The sequence below is a fragment of the Melanotaenia boesemani genome, chromosome 14 (assembly GCF_017639745.1).
Source record: "Melanotaenia boesemani isolate fMelBoe1 chromosome 14, fMelBoe1.pri, whole genome shotgun sequence".
Taxonomy (NCBI): domain Eukaryota; kingdom Metazoa; phylum Chordata; class Actinopteri; order Atheriniformes; family Melanotaeniidae; genus Melanotaenia; species Melanotaenia boesemani.
The window spans coordinates 9647455-9666235 of record NC_055695.1 but is presented as its reverse complement, the minus strand read 5'-3'; the positions used below and the strand labels follow the sequence as shown (position 1 = coordinate 9666235).

The following is an 18781-nucleotide window of genomic DNA, read 5'->3' as shown; positions in this document are numbered from 1 at the left end:
AGTGAGAACCAGTAAAAACTGTGTTGATGTTGATGCAGTTTGCTGCGAGGTGCTGAGGAAATGGGACTGCGGAAGGCGGTGAAACCGGAGTTTGGTGGTGGAACACGAAACTTCTCCTGTGAAGAAGACTACATCTACGAGAACATTGAGAGCGAGCTGTGCTTCTTCACTTCACAGGTCAGTGTAAAACAAACACACACAAGCAGTTATTGTGCTCACGTGGGTGTTTCTGATTGGCTCCTCGTCTCGTTGCAGGAGAGGCAGAGCATCATTAAATATTGGCTGGACAATCTACGTGCCAAACATGGGGAAGCTCTTCATAATATTAGCTTCTTGGAGGGCCAGCCAATCAGTAAGCAGCATTCTTTATCGGCGCACATTATCAAAACATGGATATTTGTCTTTGTTAATCCAAGGCCACATCTCTGACCAGTTATGCAAGCAATCTTTTATTTGGTTTTGGTTGGGACAGATGTGATTGTTTCCAGTTTTCCCTTTTCACTTGATGTTTTTACATTTAACAAAATAGACGTTATGTGCGTTTGACTGATTGTCTGCAGTTCCAGAGTTGAGTGCGAGAGGTGTGATCCACCAGGTATTTCCTCTTCATGAGCAGAGGATCCTCAGTCAGTTGATGAAGTCTTGGGTCCAGGCTGTTTGTGAGAAACAGCCTTTAGGTCAGTGTTTCACATGCATAACTCTTACACAGCCACAACACACAAGAATCACTCTGCTTGTGGTTCTTTGTCTCTGATAGTCACTGTCACAAAGTGTTAATATTTATTTTGTACAATGTCTAGATGATATCTGTGACTACTTTGGGGTGAAGATTGCGATGTATTTTGCCTGGCTGGGTTTCTACACTACTTCTATGTTATATCCTGCTGTGATTGGCTTTGTGCTTTGGATGCTCACCGAGTCCGATCAGGTGAGGACACACCTTTTCATGCCCTAAATGATTTAAAAGAAACAATGCTAAGCTGTCTTTACAGTTAGAAACTTTTGCATGTTTGTTTTTGGGGTGTCTCAGACAAGCCGTGACATCTGCTGCGTGGTGTTTGCACTGTTCAATGTGGTGTGGGCCACTCTGTTTCTGGAGCGATGGAAGAGGAGGGGTGCAGAGCTGGCATATAAGTGGGGAACTCTGGACACGCCTGCTGAATCCCTTGAGGAGCCACGGCCTCAGTTCCGGGTGAGAGGACCTAAAGCTCTGATGCCTCTCAACTTTCTGTCTTCCTCTCTCCTCTATTTTATGACGCTTCATGCTTCTGTCTGCAGGGCATCAAGCGCTACAGTCCTATAACGGGGTGTGAGGAGTTCTACTATCCTCCGTGGCGGAGGCGTGTATTCAGGTGGCTGGTCAGCCTGCCCATCTGTATCCTCTGTCTCTGCTTCGTCTTCCTGGTCATGCTCATCTGCTTTGAGCTGCAGGTAAGTCAGCTGGCAACTTCTCTCTTTTATTTTTTTATTTCCCTGGATTTTGTGAATGCTGCAGAAATCCGCATTCTGCAGCATTCAGGGGTTTTTGGTGGAAATTTAACTCTGTAAACACAAAAACAAATAAGTGAGAAGAATTTTTTTATCCTTAGTAGTTTTGGTCTATTGAACACAAATTCATAAATGCTTTTGAATGCACTTGATGTTGACCAGTAAATATGTTTCTTTTTAGGAGTTTGTGATGGGGATCAAAGAAATGCCTCGACTAGCTCGCTTCATCCCCAAAATTATGCTAGCTATCACTGTGAGTGCATGTGACGAGGTGTACAGGAAAATCGCCTGCTGGCTCAATGACATGGGTGAGAGGCAAGCTTCTGGACTGTTCCAAATATATTTTCAAAGCAGAAAATCTCCTACTGAAGATTATCAACTGCAATTCCTCAATATTCTTTATCTCTCCTAAAACATTTTTAGTAATCACTTGTAATTGTTTCCACAGAAAACTATAGACTCCAGAGTGCCTATGAGAAAAATCTCATCATCAAAATGGTTCTTGTAAGTGAATTTTCTCGCTACCAGTGCGATTCATTCATATTTCTCCAAAATGCTTTCTTTTTTTTTATACATTTTCTTCTCTGTGACATGCTGTATTTCTTTCATTTGCAGTTTCAGTTTGTAAATTCTTATCTCAGCCTTTTTTACATTGGATTCTACCTCAAAGACATGGAGCGCCTGAAGGAGGTAAGAAACACTCTGTTAATCATGTTTTTGTGTCATGCATTTGCTTCATTAACTCTTATGGCTTACAAAATGTGTAGTACCAGTGTTGCCTTCTTAAAAAAATTGCTCTTGACTTGCAATAGTTTCCATACCCATTCATCTGCACATCCATCCATTTGTCCATTTGTGAAAGATGCTGCTGGTGTTGTCTCTGTTACGGAGTCTGCAGCGGCAGGTCCAGGTCAATTTGCTGCCTTTCCTCATCTGCAAGATCCAGATGTTTGTGGTCTCTGTTCCCTGGTTCTTCAGGGCTTTACTCAGGTCAAAAGTATGATTCCTGTTAAGACTTTCTGGTTTGGACTATAGGCCATCTTTGTCATGTCTCTGCATGTCATATTGCTACCAGACATTGAATAGCCAGCCTGCTTTGTGTGTTCTGGTCCCGTGTTAGTCTGGTGATGGCTGTACAGCTGTTTTTCTTACACTCTACATTTTGGAGGCTGCTCACTTTGTAGCTGACAGAACATAAAGTGGGATTGTGTTTTTTCAGCTAGTTTATTTATCATTAATTTAAATAAACTATTCTCCCGTCATTCTTAATTTGGGATACCTCGCCTGCATATGTATTATATGAAGATCATTTGTGGGATTTTGTTACTTTACATATGTGGAGGCATATTTGTGGATCTTTGGTCTTTTCCTTGTGTGCTGCTTGTGTGAATCACTTTTCTTCATACTTGAACTTCTTGCAGTCTGTCAGCTTCCTTTGCACTCTCAGCTGGAGTAGCACCTCACTAAGTTTGTCTGCTAACATCCAGACTTAATAGTTTTTCTTTGTGTAACTGGTAAAGCCCAGATACTACAAATATTTGCAAAAAGCTGTCTTTTTACACTGAACTTTAACATGTGGTAAAAACACACAAAAATCATTAATCCATTCTTTAATTAGCTTCAAATTAACTAACTGAAATGACTTAAATGCAAGTATGTTTTTTTGCTCTGTTGTGGCAGTATGTTCAACTTGGTTGTGGGAAGTGGGAGACAAGTATATTGTTTTCTCAGTTTCCCAGGAATTAAAAGTCAGTATCCGCCCGGACATTGTTGAGATTTTGTGTTTGCATTCTGCACTGTAGCTTGCAGCTACCACATTTACAGTGTTGTATGTCAGTGAACTGAGTTCAGTTTAAAGCCAGTATTAGCTTATTAACTTTGAGGTGATGCAGTTCTTGACTATGTTTCCATTTCTAGCAGCTTTGATAAATATTTTACTTAGTGTGAGTTATGTGAGCTTTTTTTCTTTTTTTTTGGCCATGTTGCCATGCTATCATACATATCATTTATGATATTTAAGCATTTTTTTCTGCAAATAACTCATTGACTTCAATGTTATTGCAAAAAATAAATTCAGAATTGTTGTCTGTTGTGTGAAATTTACATGTGCTCTGTGTCAGGTCTCATCAGTCATTGGTCTGAATGTTTCCAATTCAACAAAACAGTGATTTGCAGCCATTTGAACAGGAAAATGAAGTGAATAAGATGGACCCTGGTCCCTGTGGGTTTAAAAAAAAGTTTAACTTCTGTACACAAATCAGTTACAAACAGATTTAAATGATTAACTTTGAGATATAAATCACATATTTAATTGTCTTTGTAATTATTTGATACATCTCTTTAAAGGTGTCTCCGTCTGCTTGTGAAAAGCTCTTTTCTGCTCTGCAGCCTTTTGTCTAACTTCTTACACTGATTGCATTTGGGTGGGGCATTCCTTATAAATGTTCTTATAGTTTCTGCTTAGTTCTCGCAGTACGGTGACAGTTGTCCTCTCTTTGTCAGATGCTGGCCACTCTGCTCATCATTCGACAGTTCCTTCAAAATGTGAAGGAGGTGCTGCAGCCTTATCTGTATGAGCGCCACAAGCTAGGGGAGCTTACACTGAGAGCTGTGTGGGACCTGCTGCTCTCAGTACTGCTAAAATATGCCCGGTTGGCAGCTGGAAAAGCCCAGGCCTCTTCTACTGACCAGACCATGCCAGGACCTGGACTGAGGGGCACCAAGCCTGGACTGGGGCAGCCAGAACGAAGGTTATAGCATTTAAAGTCTAGATTTGAAGGCAAAGTGAAATTTGAAAAGCTGATATTGATAATTCACATCAACTCATGCAGTATCAGTCACTACCAACAAGACCACTAGGGTTCAATTAGAGAAACACTTGATTTTCCTCTGCCGTTGTTTTTGTGTGCGTTGTGTGCTGCACACCATTATGAATCATGCTGGTTAGACATTGAGTAAAGAGACCATCAGAGCTCTGCTGTGAGTGGTTAAAACATACCCTATGTTTGCCTGACATCTTGCTGTCCCTTTAATTCCTCTCAGGGAAAAGAAGTGTTTAAACGGTGGATGTGGAGTGCCTGATGAAGAGGAGGGAGGTGAGAGGGACGAAGCTGACAGCGGGAGGTTCAGTGAAGGAGAGACGGAGGAGGAGAGTTTGATTGACTGTGGTTTGAAGTTGAGGAAAGTCAGCTTCATTGAGAAGGTACAGTAATGTGTGACGCATCATGTCCTCCTGCAGTAAAATTTTTATTGTTTCTTGTGACAGTAAATATAGTAACAACAGTTGTTCTTATAAAGGTGGACAGAAGGCCGCCCTGTAGTGGACCTCCCTTGGAAAACAGTTTCCTGGAAGAAGGGAGCCCCACTATGGTTGAAAAAGGAATGGACCCTGCCTCTGTGTTTGAAATGTGTGATGATGACGACGATAATGGAATTCATGATGTGAAAGACTCAGGAGGGGGTGGGAATGAGGAAAGCAATGCTGCCCATGCTGTTGCTGCTGCTGCTTCTCCTGCCTCTGCTGCTGGCAGCAGTGCCTCACTGTCCTCTGGATCTGAGAGCAGCACATCACTGCGTCACAGGAAAAGAGGCCGGAGCGCAGAGAGGGCTGAGCCTAAAACCAAAAGGGAGTCATGGATGGATCCACCTGAAGAGAGAGAGAGCACAACACTTACTCAGGCTGAGATGGAGAGTTGCATGCAGACATATGCTGTAAGGACTTTTTTTTTATGAATCTAAACTAGCACAGTAACCAGTATAACTTAACCTGGGTGATATTAAGTTAATGACAGTTTACAAATCATTTATCATCTGCCACAGAAAATGTGTTGGGTGGTTCAAGGAGTTTAAAAACTGGACACTTCGGCTTGTAAAGCAACTGGCCAGTTGCAGCACCCCTTTATTGTATACTAGCAGGCAAAGTCAAGTTTTCTTTAAATCTAGAAGTCAAATCAAGATACACAGTTACAACCTTTAAAAATTATAAATAATAACAGTAAACATCAGCTAACTGGTGAATACTTCCTCTCCTATTATGGTTGGATTTCATATGTGAAACCATGAAAAATGAATTAAGCATTTTTTAAGCTTTTAATGTTCAGAATCCGATATGATCAATGCATCACGAGTTCCAAAAGGCTTTAAATAGCCATATGACAGCCATAGAGACAAAAAAAAATCCATACTGATTTGGACAACAGTAATCAAGTCTTGTCCTCTTGCTTTTAAACACTAACATTCAGACCAGGTTAAAGCGGGTTAGAGCTGTGGTTTAATGCCCCGTCTTGTGCCCATTTAGGACACCTTCCAAGACTATCAAGAGATGTTTGTCCAGTTCGGCTACGTGGTGCTCTTCTCTTCTGCCTTTCCTCTGGCTGCCATGTGTGCTCTCATAAACAACATCATTGAGATTCGCAGTGATGCCTTTAAGTTGTGCACTGGGCTGCAGAGGCCATTTGGAGTCCGCGTAGAGAGCATCGGCCAGTGGCAGGTAGGAATTTTTTATTTATTTTCTTTTGCTTTACAAGTTAGATTATGAGGTTATTTTCTTAAAGAAATGGACATTTTAAATATTCTAATGATACTGCCATATGGTGTGTAGATGTTAAGACACAAGGTTTGAAAATCAAAGATATTGTATAACCTTTTGAACAGTGGCAACTAACTGTGGTATACATATTTTTTCCTCACTGGCAGACTGCGATGGAAGCCATGGGCCTGATAGCCATCGTAGTGAATTGCTACCTGATTGGTCAGTGCGGTCAGCTACAGCGCCTCTTTCCATGGCTCAGCCCTGAGATGGCTATCATCTCCATTGTTATTCTTGAGGTACCACAGCTCTCTCCTATATGTCAGTCTGAAGTGCTCAGAGCGGTAGTAATACAGCTATTTTGCATATGTGGTGGAAAAATGAGAAGCTAGTGCAACCTGAGAGAAGTCAGGAAAGGGCTTGTGGGTGCTTCACATTTGAATGTTATTATATAGCATGTCTACCAATATAGCTCCCAAAATGTTACACTGGAGCTTGAAATGGTGATCAGACACCAAAAACAAAAGGTGTCTTAAAAGATCTGAAAAAGCATTCATAAATTAATATAAGGGTACTCTGATCTCCCACAACCTGTAGTATATTCAGCTCTGCACTCCATGGCTGCATACATACAGCAAGATAAACAGCTTGCAGCTCTGTGTAGGTCTGATAAAGAAGTCCGGCATACCCGAAGGATAATTTCACAGTATATCTGTACAGAAATGACTCCAAGTAACATTTCAAAGCAGTGTTTCTGATTTCTGATTGAGAGTTGCTACATTACTATGCTTGTAAAAAAAATTTCTACCTGCCTTTCTGTTTTCAGCATTTTGCAATCCTCCTGAAGTACGTCATCCATGTGGCTATTCCTGACATTCCTACCTGGGTCAGAGAAGAGATGGCTAAACTGGATTATCAGCGCAGGGAGGCATTTAAGGTACAGGATGAGGCAATATGAGACTAATTTGTCCCTTGGAAATTGGAAGTGAAGGAGGAGGTTTGTTTTTAAAATGGTCAAATCATTAATAGACTGCTTATTTAACTTTTTGCTGCACAAATGTTTTACTGCAGCACCAACTGAGATTTTTGGAGACTATTTTGTGTTGCAGCATGAAACAAACTGTCAGCTACCTGCACAATAGGGGGAAGAAATTAGTTTGTAGTGGCCCCTGAAGTACCACTGCAGAATTCTTACTGTAAGGGATTTATTAGATGGGTAGCAGTGCAGTATTGGATTGGTTTGCTGGGTTAGTGCTGATTCTAGTAAACACATTATGCTAACATTTCTGTTCCTTTGCAGAAGCATGAGCGGCAGGCGCAGCAGCACTACCAGCAGCTTCAGAGGAGGAAGAGGGAGGAGGAAGAGAGGCAGAGGCAGGCGGAACATATGGCCCGCAGAGAAAGGGAGCGGGATGATAGCAAAAGTGACTCCTCTGATCACCACCACGAAAAAAATCATGGCAGCAAATCTCGTTCTGGGGGTGGAGGCGGAGGGGCCAGCACATCGGACAAACCGAAGAGGCCCAGCTCCTTGTTGGCCAATAATAATGTGATGAAGCTGAAGCAGATCATCCCACTGCAGAATAAATTTTCCTCCAGCGGTGCCCGCTCCCCTCAGTCACCCACTGGCAGTGAGCCCAAACTGCCTGGGTTCTTAAGCTTCAAGTTCCTCAAGTCACCTGAGAATAAGAAGGAAGGCGCTGCAGCTTCTTCTGCTGGAGCTGCAGCCACTTGCACCACTGCGCCAGCATCATCATCTTCATCATCAGGTAGCAGCTCTCAGGAGCGTTCTCAGTCACCCAGTAAGGCCTTCCCTGGGAAGCTGTTTAACTTTGGGAAATCTGAAGGAGGAGCATGTGTGAACGGGGCTCCAGTGCCCAGATCTGGAGAGGGTGCATCATCACAAGCATCAGAAAGACAACCCACCCGGTCCGACTTGAATGGTGTTCCCGATGAGATCCCATCACCTGGAGGCGAAGGGTCCGAGAACGGACAAAGCGCAGACTTGGATCAAACTGGTTCTAAAATTTAGTGGCTCAAGAAAGAGAAAACTTGTCCTTGGTTACATCTCAACTGAAGAGTTGTGCTTACTCTGAGGCCTGACCTACCTTCTGTGCTGTCACGGGCCACGTGTAAAGGTACGCGAAGCAAAGAAGAAAAGATGAACCGATGAAAGATGACTGTTGTTTGGGTTGTTCTTTTTTTTTCTTCTTTTTTTGCTGAGAGACAAAAAGCAGGCTTTGTATGACAGATGTAAGCCCTTCTATCATGACCGAATTAAAACACACACATACACACTCCCTTACACACAAAATCTTCCTTGTCTGCAATACATGAAGAAATGCATGAGCTGCGTTTCTACTATTTTAAGCCTTTAAAAGCAGAAAGCTTTGTTTCTTGATTTCTTCAAGTCAGAAGTTGGAAGCATCTCAGTGGCCTCGCACCAGGAAATAACTTGTTGTGGAGGAAATATATTAATAAATGTACATGGTGGAATGAAACAATTACAGATTGTATATCAAATAACTAACGAGTGAGTTTTTCTTAACAATTGATCATTAGATATGTCTCATTTTTAATGGCAAGAAAAATCTTGGGCCCTTCACTTTTGTAATGAAGTGGAAAAATGGAAAAGCAATATCAATTGGTGTTTTAATAATTCTTATCATCGTCAAAACCCTCCATTAATACTCATCCCTGATAGATTACCAGCTTTGCTTTGAAAGCAGAGGTGATGTCTGAGCTTTCAGCCTTCGTTCTTTTCCTGTGGCAGATTAGTTGGAAAATATAATAAAGTGTTTGTTAAGTCTAGCTGTCACGAGCAGTATTTTCCCCAAGAGAAAGTGGAGATATACAAGAAAAAGCAAAAATAAATAAAAAAAAAAAGTAGCTGGGGGGAAAAAAAAAGCAGATTGAGGTAATTTTGAGAAGGTAGAGCATGGATGCCGCTTGCGTGCTGTTCTCCATCCAAGCCCATAGAGCACCTTGTAAACACAGATGGTGCTTCATTCCACACTCTCCAGCCAAAACTGGCAAATGAGTATAAAGTTAAAGCAGTGACACTTGCACTAAAACCCAACGATGCATCTCTCTTTAGGAGTGAGGTCTGAAACCAGCCTGCCTCATTACATTATGCAAAAGCTGGATTTTTTCCCCACATACTTCTTCCCCAGTATCTTCTCAACCATCCCTGCTCTCAACAGTTATTTGATAAATGAATATTATTCACATGGGCTTATTTGTGTTATTTTTTTCATATTTGGATTTATTATTCTCTTTTTTTTACCTATCCACCTTTGGCAAATGGTTTAAAGCAAAGCAGCAACTGTTGAACCATGATGCATTGTATTCTACAAAAGATTTAGGCACAAAAAGGAAAAAAGCTCATGTGCAGTAATTGGTAGAAGGGGGGGAAAAATGTAGAAACTAAGTGAAGTCAGTATTCCAGCTGGGGTGAAGGTAGCAGTGGGTGTTCGGCTAATTCCCAAAATGTATGGAAGGTTGCCTGATAGTGTTAGGCAGTCACAGATGGGGTATTTCTTTCTGAAGTTGCCACATTTCCTCTGCGGATTCAAGCTGGGTGTTTTATCTGTTCATGTGTCTCTGTGACAAGATGTGTGGTTAAAAACCCAGACGTTTAAAAGTGCCTAAAACTTTTGCAAAGTACTGTATTATATATTCTTTATATCCTATTGTAAGTTGGCTCTCTTTCTGTTAAAAAGAAGCCCTCAAGCCCATCATCCACCTTCAATCCACCACTATTTCACTTCTAGGATCTCCAGAAGGTGCCAGTTTGTCTGCCTATAAAAATATTGTTAAACCACATGTTTAAATTGAGAATTGACTATTTACCTATAACATTAGTCACTTTTCATCTTAACACACAGAAAGCTGCAACATTTGGTTATCCGGACGCAGTTTAGGCGCACCTTCAAAAGGAAAATGACATCACAGTTATTCGATGACACACATGGAGAAGAGGCCATTGCACTGCACTGTGGGTTGAGACGGAAACATTTAACTATGCATTTCCACCTTTACTTGGCAAGAATTTTTGGCAATAAAACTGAGTTGAAGTTGACTTGTAATACAGTAACTTTAGACTGACATCGCTACCTGCATCATTCCCACAGGCTCTATGCATTTTTTCCCCACTCAATTTTCAGTTTCTCTATCAGACCACCTGCCTTATTTACATTTATACTGACCCATAATTAAAATAATTTCATCCACTGGCTTATTCGCCTTTAATTTACAAGCTTAAAACAGATTTTTTTTTCTGTCGTTTTTTTGTTTCTGATTTCATGTTTAAGCTTTACATGTTGAGTCCATTTTTCAAACACCTACCTAAAGAGGCAGAAAAATACTTCACAGACAGGCAAAAAGATTTAATGCAATATGGAAATGGACAGAACATTTAATGTGATATCGTTTTACTGTCAGTCTAGAATGTGTTGTTTTTGTTATATTTGGAGGTCATTGTTCAATGTAAAATGAAAATTGCAAGGCTGAGAAATATCATATCCTTGTGTCTGTATCCTTCACACCAACTAGCACAGAATTGGGAAAACAGATTCAGAGAGATGTAAATGTTACCTTGTAGCTAGTCACGTTTAATTTTCTGTATTTCCAACATTTGGGACTTCAGGGATGAATGTCATCATGATGCAATAGAGTCCAGTCATCATTTGTAAATTTGTTCAGATAAGGAATAAAAAGAATCCTAACAGAGAGATCTGGGTATTTGCTGCTGCATCAGTTTTGTCTTGCCTTTCTTTGTCAAATTCCAACTTTTTCAGGTAAATTTATCTACATAAATTAAAAAATAATTTGTCCTTTCACTAATGGCAGCTGCAGGACATGGAATACTGCAGATCATTAAATGAACTTAATTGAAGTAAAAAGAAATCATCCTGTCTGAAACAGCAGCATCAGATTTATTTGGGCCCAGCACAGGTATCCCCTTGAATGAAGACAGCTGAAATTAGTCACATTTTTAATTCATAAAAGAAACGGTAGTTATTTGAAAGGAAAAAAAGTCTGATCTTCGTGTTTACTACATTATCAGTGTAATGTGAAAGCAGTGCAAGAAGACCGAATGTGTTTAGTAAATGTATCATGTTCTGGATTTTGGGCTGGTTGTGAACAAGTGAAATTCTCACCACAGCTACACTGCAATCTGAACCTAACCTCAAAATTAAGACATTTCCATGGAAGCCTCACTGACAGAACATCACATGCTCTTCCAACTGTACAAAAAATATCTTTTAAAGAAAAATACTGGGAAATGGGATTATTTATTTCTTTTATTTTGTCATATTTTTGTAAAAATCTGGAAAATAGTTAATAAAACTCTTTCAAATGCAATGAATGGTTTGACTAGTTTGTTCTTTAAAACTATGACTTGGCTTTCATGCCCCTCCCCCCCAATCTTAAAATTTTATAATATTCAGACTTACAGATAAGGTCAACGATTTTTATATTTCCACTTGGTCAGCATATTCTAAGAATAGCATAGTATTCAGCAATTTTAGATGAAGTGATCCAGTTCTGCATCAAAGTTTAACAGGTTCTTTGTCTGCTGTCCAACTCTCTAAATTTCATGAAGTTCAGCTTGTTAATTTAGGCTAAATCTTCAAAGACAACAGAGATTGTGAGCTCTGGCATTGGAAAAGTCAACAGGCATTTCAAATACCACACAACAAAAACCCAGTTTCAATCCAGTTTTATTTGAGCAAAGCTAAAAATAACATCTGATCTAACACACGAGATGGGGCAAGGCTTAGGGTGCAGATGAACAGTCTATCAGAGCTAAAGCATAACATGGATTTATGCTCAAAAATCAGGGTATTTACACCGTAGGTAGGAACCACACTGTCAACCCACACGGCAGCATCGACTGAAAAAAGGGCAGGAGGCTTCAATGCGACTCTGCTAGGCAGTGATTAGAACATTTAACAAAAAGAGAAGTTTTAGTCGGTGTTGCGGTTTATGACACCAGTACAAACAGGATCTGAGGAACAATGTAGGATGGCTACTGCACTTTCCTGTGCATGCTTATTGTGCATTCTATGGCTGAAAATATAACACCTTTTTAAACCCCCTATGGCAATCTAAGCCAGTTCTCTGACATAACCCTCCAGGACTGTTACACAGGGTGAACAGTAGCGCTTACGGGGGCCCTGAGCTGGGGTCCAAATTATGACAAGTTGAAAGGCCTCTAGGCTGATCGCTTCCAAAGTCACACAAGACAATGCCACAGCTTGACACCCATTTATTTTTTTTTAAACTGGTCCTGGAACATAACATTCAGCTGTGAAAAGGTCAACATGCAAGGCAAGATAATGTGTACTACGCACTGGGTTGCTTCTCTTTATTATTATTATTACTGTAAGGGTCTTCTTCTGTTGTATCCATTGGCATGTTTCATTCAGTGAAAATGCGGACACAAACATATCAGTTGGATAAATCACTTCTAGTAGTGGTAACCATTCACACACCACATAAAGCATTTATTTCCCTTTTCCCTCATTGACATTTTTCTTTTTTGTCTGTGCTGTTTTCAGGTTGTGAAACTGAACATTTTCCTTCTTTCTTCCATTTGAATATTTTGCTGCAAGAACATTTAAAACAGAAAAATCCCACTTTTACCAGTCTCCAACAGCCAGAAGGTGGTGCTAGATGTACATATACTTATTAGACATATCAACATTTATTCTATGAGTGCAAGCCCCAGAACAGAAAGCTGATCTAAATATTCACCTTAAATGCACATTTCAGGGGAGATTCTGGAGAAGGTGGCTTTACTTTGTGCTCTTCGTCACAGTGCATTCTTGGTTTTGTTTTTTAGATGCAAACAGTGGAGAAATGTTGCAATGCCCCCATGTGGATGCAGTGGGCAGTGAAACTGAGAGGGCGGGCACTGTGGCTGGCAGGAAGCTCATTGCCATACATAAACAACAGGTTATAATAAAATTAAAACAGTAACAAAAATTAAACCAGATCAGAGCAGACTCTCCAAACGACAGCAGACTACACAAGTTAGCTTTAAAAAGTAGTGACTTTCTGTCAAGTCTGCCTCGCTCTTTAATTATTTTCGACTATTCACCCACCTCATACATTCAACACAATACACACTCACAGCATGCACACAAGCACATACATGTATGTTGACCAACAGGGAATAGTCAACGTGACTATAAAACCAGTATGAAGTTCCCATTTATCTGCTTACATTATGCTCACTTCATCTTTTCACCATAAATTATTTGTGAAAGGAATTTCCCCAAATCTCTGGGTGACATAATTTCCTTTCATAAAATACATCCAGCTGGTGCACAGGATGGCCACAAGTGTTTATTTGGGTGGAATTATTCTTTGTTTTTGTTTATATTGACTACACCCTGTATATGCAAATACACATGTATTCTCTCCCTCACACATACACAAACACACACATTTTTATGAATCCTCATTCATCTCTTGGCTATCTGTCCTGGCAATCTTCCTTGGGGGTGCTGGGCTGTCCCCCTCACCTTGTTCCTGTTCCCTTTTCTTTGCTGCATTCTGTTGGACACAAAACATTTTGCAGCTGTCAGTAAAAATCACAGTTTGTTTTTTTTTTGGTAACAATGCAACTACAACTGTAAATACTTAAGATTGTGCATTGTTTTATGCTAATTATGATTCATTCAGACCTGACATAGGTTAATAAATGTGCATGAATGACACTAAGTTAGGAAATAACGTCTTAAGAAAAGCACATGCTCACCTTTTTGTCCCACTGCTGATGGAGGTAACGCAGGAGGATGTTGGTTTTCTCTGTTACAATAACTACAATAAGAAAAAAATACAACATATTATCAAATTATGTCTAAAGCTGATTGGTTAAGGGAGCCATGTGGTTTCTAGCTGATGCTCACATCTGAAACAGTCCCATTCCTGTCATTTGTCAATAAATGTCTACCTGTCCTGCACAATTAGGGTACATTTGATAAACCAAAAACTTTCACCTAAAGTCTAAACACTTGGAGAAAATAAGGTGGTGAAATTTGTAAAAAAACAAAACAAAAACAACAACAAAAAAAAAAACAGACAATTGCCCTCCAACCACATTAAGGTGAAATTTGAGCCTACAGTGTTGAAACTATGGACGTTTAAGATATTTCCCATGAAAGCACATTAAATATAGAAGTTGATGCATTAATCTGATGTCATTTAATTGAAACTGTAACATATAAATCAGTATATTAAAATATATCATTTCATTTTCAAGTTTGTTAACTGAAGACTAATTATAAAGCCATAAAAATTTGAAATAAAAGCCACAAACTGCTCACACGTACACTCTTGTCCTCAGATTTATCTTTATAAATACCAGTTAATATAATATTATAAAGTTATTCATCAATCACTTTGAATGTTGGTACTGCAAGAATTGTGGTTCAGAACTATTTGCTTTATTTCCATTAAAGATTATTTTAGATTTCCTTCAATAAGGCAGCGCAGAAACTCTTTTTCTCATTATTTAAAAAAATCAGCTCTTGGCAGCCAATGAGATACCTTTGGGTCATTTTACCCAAATAGGAACCTTCATGAACAAATAGATAAAAACAAATGGATTTAAAAAAGTATATATGTGACAAAAAACCCACTTCTATCTTAAAAGTGGTCATCTGCAAACCCAGGACCTGCTGCTGAACCACAGCAAACTTTTCTTACACTTCTTATCCACATATAACGTGATCAACTGTGTGCACCTCCTTGATTGTGTGATTCTTTCTCAGGTAGTAAAAATTTAGTGAAAACTTGTGAACAATACCAGGTGTGTTTTAAATACATCTTTACAGTTACTTTATTCTCACAGACTTGCTGTACTCACTCTGTTCAGAGGGGTATTCTCGTGTAGGAAGATACACGGAGGGCCTTCGATTCTGTACAACAGATCACAGGTTAGAAGTGAATGTTGGACCTTTTCTTTAAGCATGCTTATGTTGATATATTAAGGTGATCAAATATTTTGATAGAAAAACTGTTTTGATATTCTAGCTTGTAAACTGTAACCAAAAAGTTAAATATATTATAGTACACTATCTTGTTACTGCATGTAGATTGTGTTAGTTATGTAGTAAACATGAGAGTCAAGTACAGAGTACCTCCATCAAAATACAAGATTTGTTTTAGGAATTTGAGCTTAAACATCTAGCCAGCTTTACTGCATCTGGCCTAATCAGAACAAGTAGGACATCCTTTGCACTGAAAGAGTTAACTTAAGAACTAATCCAGCTGTTTGTGTTCTATCTCAAAATATTATTAAATTTTGCTGAACCATTACCAATGAAATCCATGGATGTGAATATACCACACACCATGCTTCCAAGTGTTTTGTGCATAATAGTAATCTTCCAAACTTCCAGTACAGTTTGTTCCATGTGTCACCCCCAAAAGAAAAATCACTGTTCCAACTCTGGCTTTTAAAGTTTTTAAGCTTATTAATAATTTGCATCTTGAGAACCCGTGTATATGCTCTTGCTGAGTCTACTACTTATGTTAGAATATTTCTACAAAGCTTTTAATGCAGACACCTGTAATAGCACTGCCGTATTTCTCTCTTTAAGGATTTGTTTTGCTGCAAATGAAAGACGAAAATGGTCTATGGCATTATCACAGGATGCTTTGACTGCTTGCTAGTTCATAGCAATAGCTTTCAAACACCACATATTGATCTTCTATCTGCTTAACTTTTTGTTTTATTGTCTTTTTTGTTGCTGCTGCTTAACTTATTAGATTTAGAAGATAACAAATAAGCAATGCACACCTGCCAATGGGGAATAATTTGAGCCAAAGGTCTGACAAACTTTTGTTCTACTACAAAAGAGGACCCAAAAAATAAAGCAATTACTAAACTTTTCCTCAGACTCTGTACTTTAAGTACATGTTTATTATATAACTTTAGATTGCTTTACTTAAAAGTTGCAACACACACACACCTACTTAACTGAAATGCTGCTTAAGGACATTTTTAATTTAGATAACAAGGATTTGCTTAGTTCTTGTTCCAATTTACTTTGTTGAAAATATCTTTTTATACTACTTACAGATGCTTTGCAAACAGAGTCTGCGTGGAACCTGCTAAAGTTGCTCTTATTGTAGACTGGAAGTCCTTTCAAGAAATCAGCCTGAGAGAAAATAACAATTATTATATTAGGCAATTCTGGCTTATATTTTCAACCATTAAGCAACCAAACCGCAAACATTGTAGGTCTCAAGAAATCAGTATCTGCCCTTCGCAAACCTCTTACTTTTAGCAAGGACATCCACAGATAGTACCTTAACTCTCATGGCAATAGTTCAAATTATTGGTCGACACAAATTTAGCTGTCACAGGCTTCCTAAAACAAACGAATACCCACAAATAGCTGTAGAGAGTCAATGCTAGGCGTAACCTTATCTTAACGAGCTAGATACTCTTACCCCCCTGTAACTCTTACTAAAACGTCTCCTATAATCTCTGAGCTAGATGTGTGACAGCGTGCAATATTGTCACAAACTGACCGGGCAGAAATGAGCAGTTAAATCGATGCCGGTTTTGGGTTGAACAGAGGAGCAGGTGTGGCTACAGACTAGTTAACACTTAGCCATGTTAGCTTCCATTTTTTTTACTTTACCGTGTACGTTGTTAATACTGTTGTGAAGCTAGGAACTAAGCGTATGAGAAGTACCTTCTCCATGATACGACAGAAATGTCCAACGTCGAAACGACTTGTGGGCTTGACTTGGTGTTTGTTGTGCTGCTCGTGATGGCGGCGCTAGCTTACAAGCTAGTTCACTGAGACAGCTAACCTAATAGGTCCTCTTAACAAAGAAAACAGCAACCTTCACACACGCGTTGTTATTTCCATAATATATCCCAGTGTGTACTAAAATAATAACGCTAGAACCTAAAAAATCCAGGCTTTTATTCCATTTGCTCATAAAGTTATTTAAACAAAACTCCTTCGGCTAGCATGATGGCTAGATGGTAGCGATGTTGATTAAGCCACGCCCTTAGAACAGCCATTGGCTTACTCTGGTAGCCACGTGCCTGCTTTATCAAACAGCCAATCACCAAACAGAATATGATTTAGTCCGTCCCTAATTCATTGACCACCAGCCTTTCCACATGATGTGCTCTAGTCAGAAAAACATGTTTGCTGCTGGTTTAACCATTTGCCCAAATATATATGGTGCATGTATTTTCTTACATTCAGAAGTCTTTTGGAACTGTCCGCCTCATCTATTCTTTTCTATTAGAAAACAAATATACAGCTAAAATGGAAAATTATATTTTAGTTGGAATAGGTAGTCATATAAAAGATTAAACAAAATATAACAATCCTTTAAGGAATTCTAAATAATTACCCCCTCCAAGGTTGAAGTTATGGTTTTTGGTCTGTCTGTTAGCAACATAACTTAAAAAAGTTATGGACGGATTTTGATCAAAAATGTTAAGGAAATGACTAAATTAAATAAGGAACAAGTGATCCGTTTTTGACTGAGGTCAAGCCAGACGCCTCTCCTTTTCAGCCGCTCCTGCATGTCAGTGCATGCCTTTATGTGCGAATTTACTATAAAGTTTATGGTAAAAGCAACCGCCACCAATGATTAGAGTGCCTCGCGAGGCACACTACCAATGATTACTTTCGGATTTCAAAGTAAAGCATTTATCTTTTTCTTTATGTGCCCGTCTTGTCTTGCAGTACCCTGCAGTACCTTTCAGGTACGCTATTTTGTCTAAGTGATATGAAATAAAAACATAAAAAAAGCTTAAATAAAACCAGTTTATACCATGCCTGAAAGGTGCTGCAAGACAAGACGGGCACATAAAGAGAAAGATAAATAAATGCTTTACTTTGAAATCCGGAAGTAATAATTGGTGGCGGTTGCTTTCACCATAAACTTCATAGTAAATGCGCACTTGAAATGCAGGAGCAACTGGCTTGACTAGGTGAAAACGAGAGGCGATTGGCTTGACCTCAGTCCAATTTTGGTGGTGATCCGGATCACCGTCTGGATCCAGAAAATTTGATCTATTTCGCCCTTTAATATTGGGAGATAGAGATCATTTTGATACTACAGATTCTAACTCAACATATAATTAAAGAGAATTTGACATTAGAGAAAAAACGAATTTCTTTAATAGCTTCAAAATATTGTAGCCATTTGCTTCATCTTGGTGTCTGGGTATGTTTCCAGGGTCAAAGACTCTAAACAAGATGTAGCATCTATTCTGATGATCGAAATAGATAGTGTTATTAAGCTTGAAGTATACATAATAGTGTTGGCATGGGTTCCCATGTAGGCTGTTGGACCTTTTGGGGTTTTTCTAGGTGAGTAACCCTATGTCATGGTGGACCCTGTGCTCTCTGAATACTTCTAGTTTTGTTTGCTTCTTTCACAGGTATAACTCAGAATGACTACTTATGTAAAAAAAAAAAAAAAGGGTTGTAGTTTCCCCCAATAAAAATAAATATATAAATTAAAACAACAGTAATAATAGCAATAATAATAATAATAATAATAATAATAATGATGGTGATAATAATAATAATAATAATAATAATAATAATAATAATAATAATAATATGTAATAGAAGAATGGTATGAAAAGAAAAGTTGAGAGGTATTAGGGTCTTGTACTTTTAAAACATTATTTTATTACTGTATGGCACAGTTTTTCAGAAGTATTCGTTATGCACTTTCAACTGTTAAGGTCAAAATACAACA

General features: G+C 39.0%; 2 protein-coding genes across 3 annotated transcripts in view; one reads left to right on the top strand and one right to left on the bottom strand.

Annotated features, from left to right (window-relative positions):
• Nucleotides 1–10920, top strand: part of ano8b (anoctamin 8b) — a 40222-nt gene extending 29302 nt beyond the window's left edge. Inside the window, exons 4-20 of one of the 2 annotated variants that reach the window (XM_042006009.1) lie at nt 39–177; nt 256–352; nt 561–677; nt 801–928; nt 1031–1192; nt 1279–1431; nt 1670–1796; nt 1937–1992; nt 2104–2178; nt 2351–2485; nt 3991–4238; nt 4531–4690; nt 4786–5199; nt 5786–5977; nt 6184–6315; nt 6843–6953; nt 7317–10920. In XM_042006009.1, the coding sequence (XP_041861943.1) occupies nt 39–177; nt 256–352; nt 561–677; nt 801–928; nt 1031–1192; nt 1279–1431; nt 1670–1796; nt 1937–1992; nt 2104–2178; nt 2351–2485; nt 3991–4238; nt 4531–4690; nt 4786–5199; nt 5786–5977; nt 6184–6315; nt 6843–6953; nt 7317–8048 (3178 nt within the window). In that variant the 3' untranslated portion in view covers nt 8049–10920. The remainder of the gene's footprint in view (nt 1–38; nt 178–255; nt 353–560; nt 678–800; nt 929–1030; nt 1193–1278; nt 1432–1669; nt 1797–1936; nt 1993–2103; nt 2179–2350; nt 2486–3990; nt 4239–4530; nt 4691–4785; nt 5200–5785; nt 5978–6183; nt 6316–6842; nt 6954–7316) is intronic. The other variant, XM_042006011.1, reaches the window with a different exon arrangement.
• Nucleotides 10921–11725: 805 nt separating this feature from the next.
• On the bottom strand, nt 11726–17069 carry dda1 (DET1 and DDB1 associated 1). The gene is made up of 5 exons (XM_042006012.1): nt 16738–17069; nt 16114–16194; nt 14898–14949; nt 13788–13849; nt 11726–13582 (listed from the first exon to the last, which is right to left on the bottom strand). Exons 1-5 carry the CDS (start codon nt 16744–16746, stop codon nt 13478–13480), a joined length of 309 nt encoding a protein of 102 aa, XP_041861946.1. The 5' UTR covers nt 16747–17069; the 3' UTR covers nt 11726–13477.
• Nucleotides 17070–18781: the final 1712 nt, after the last annotated feature.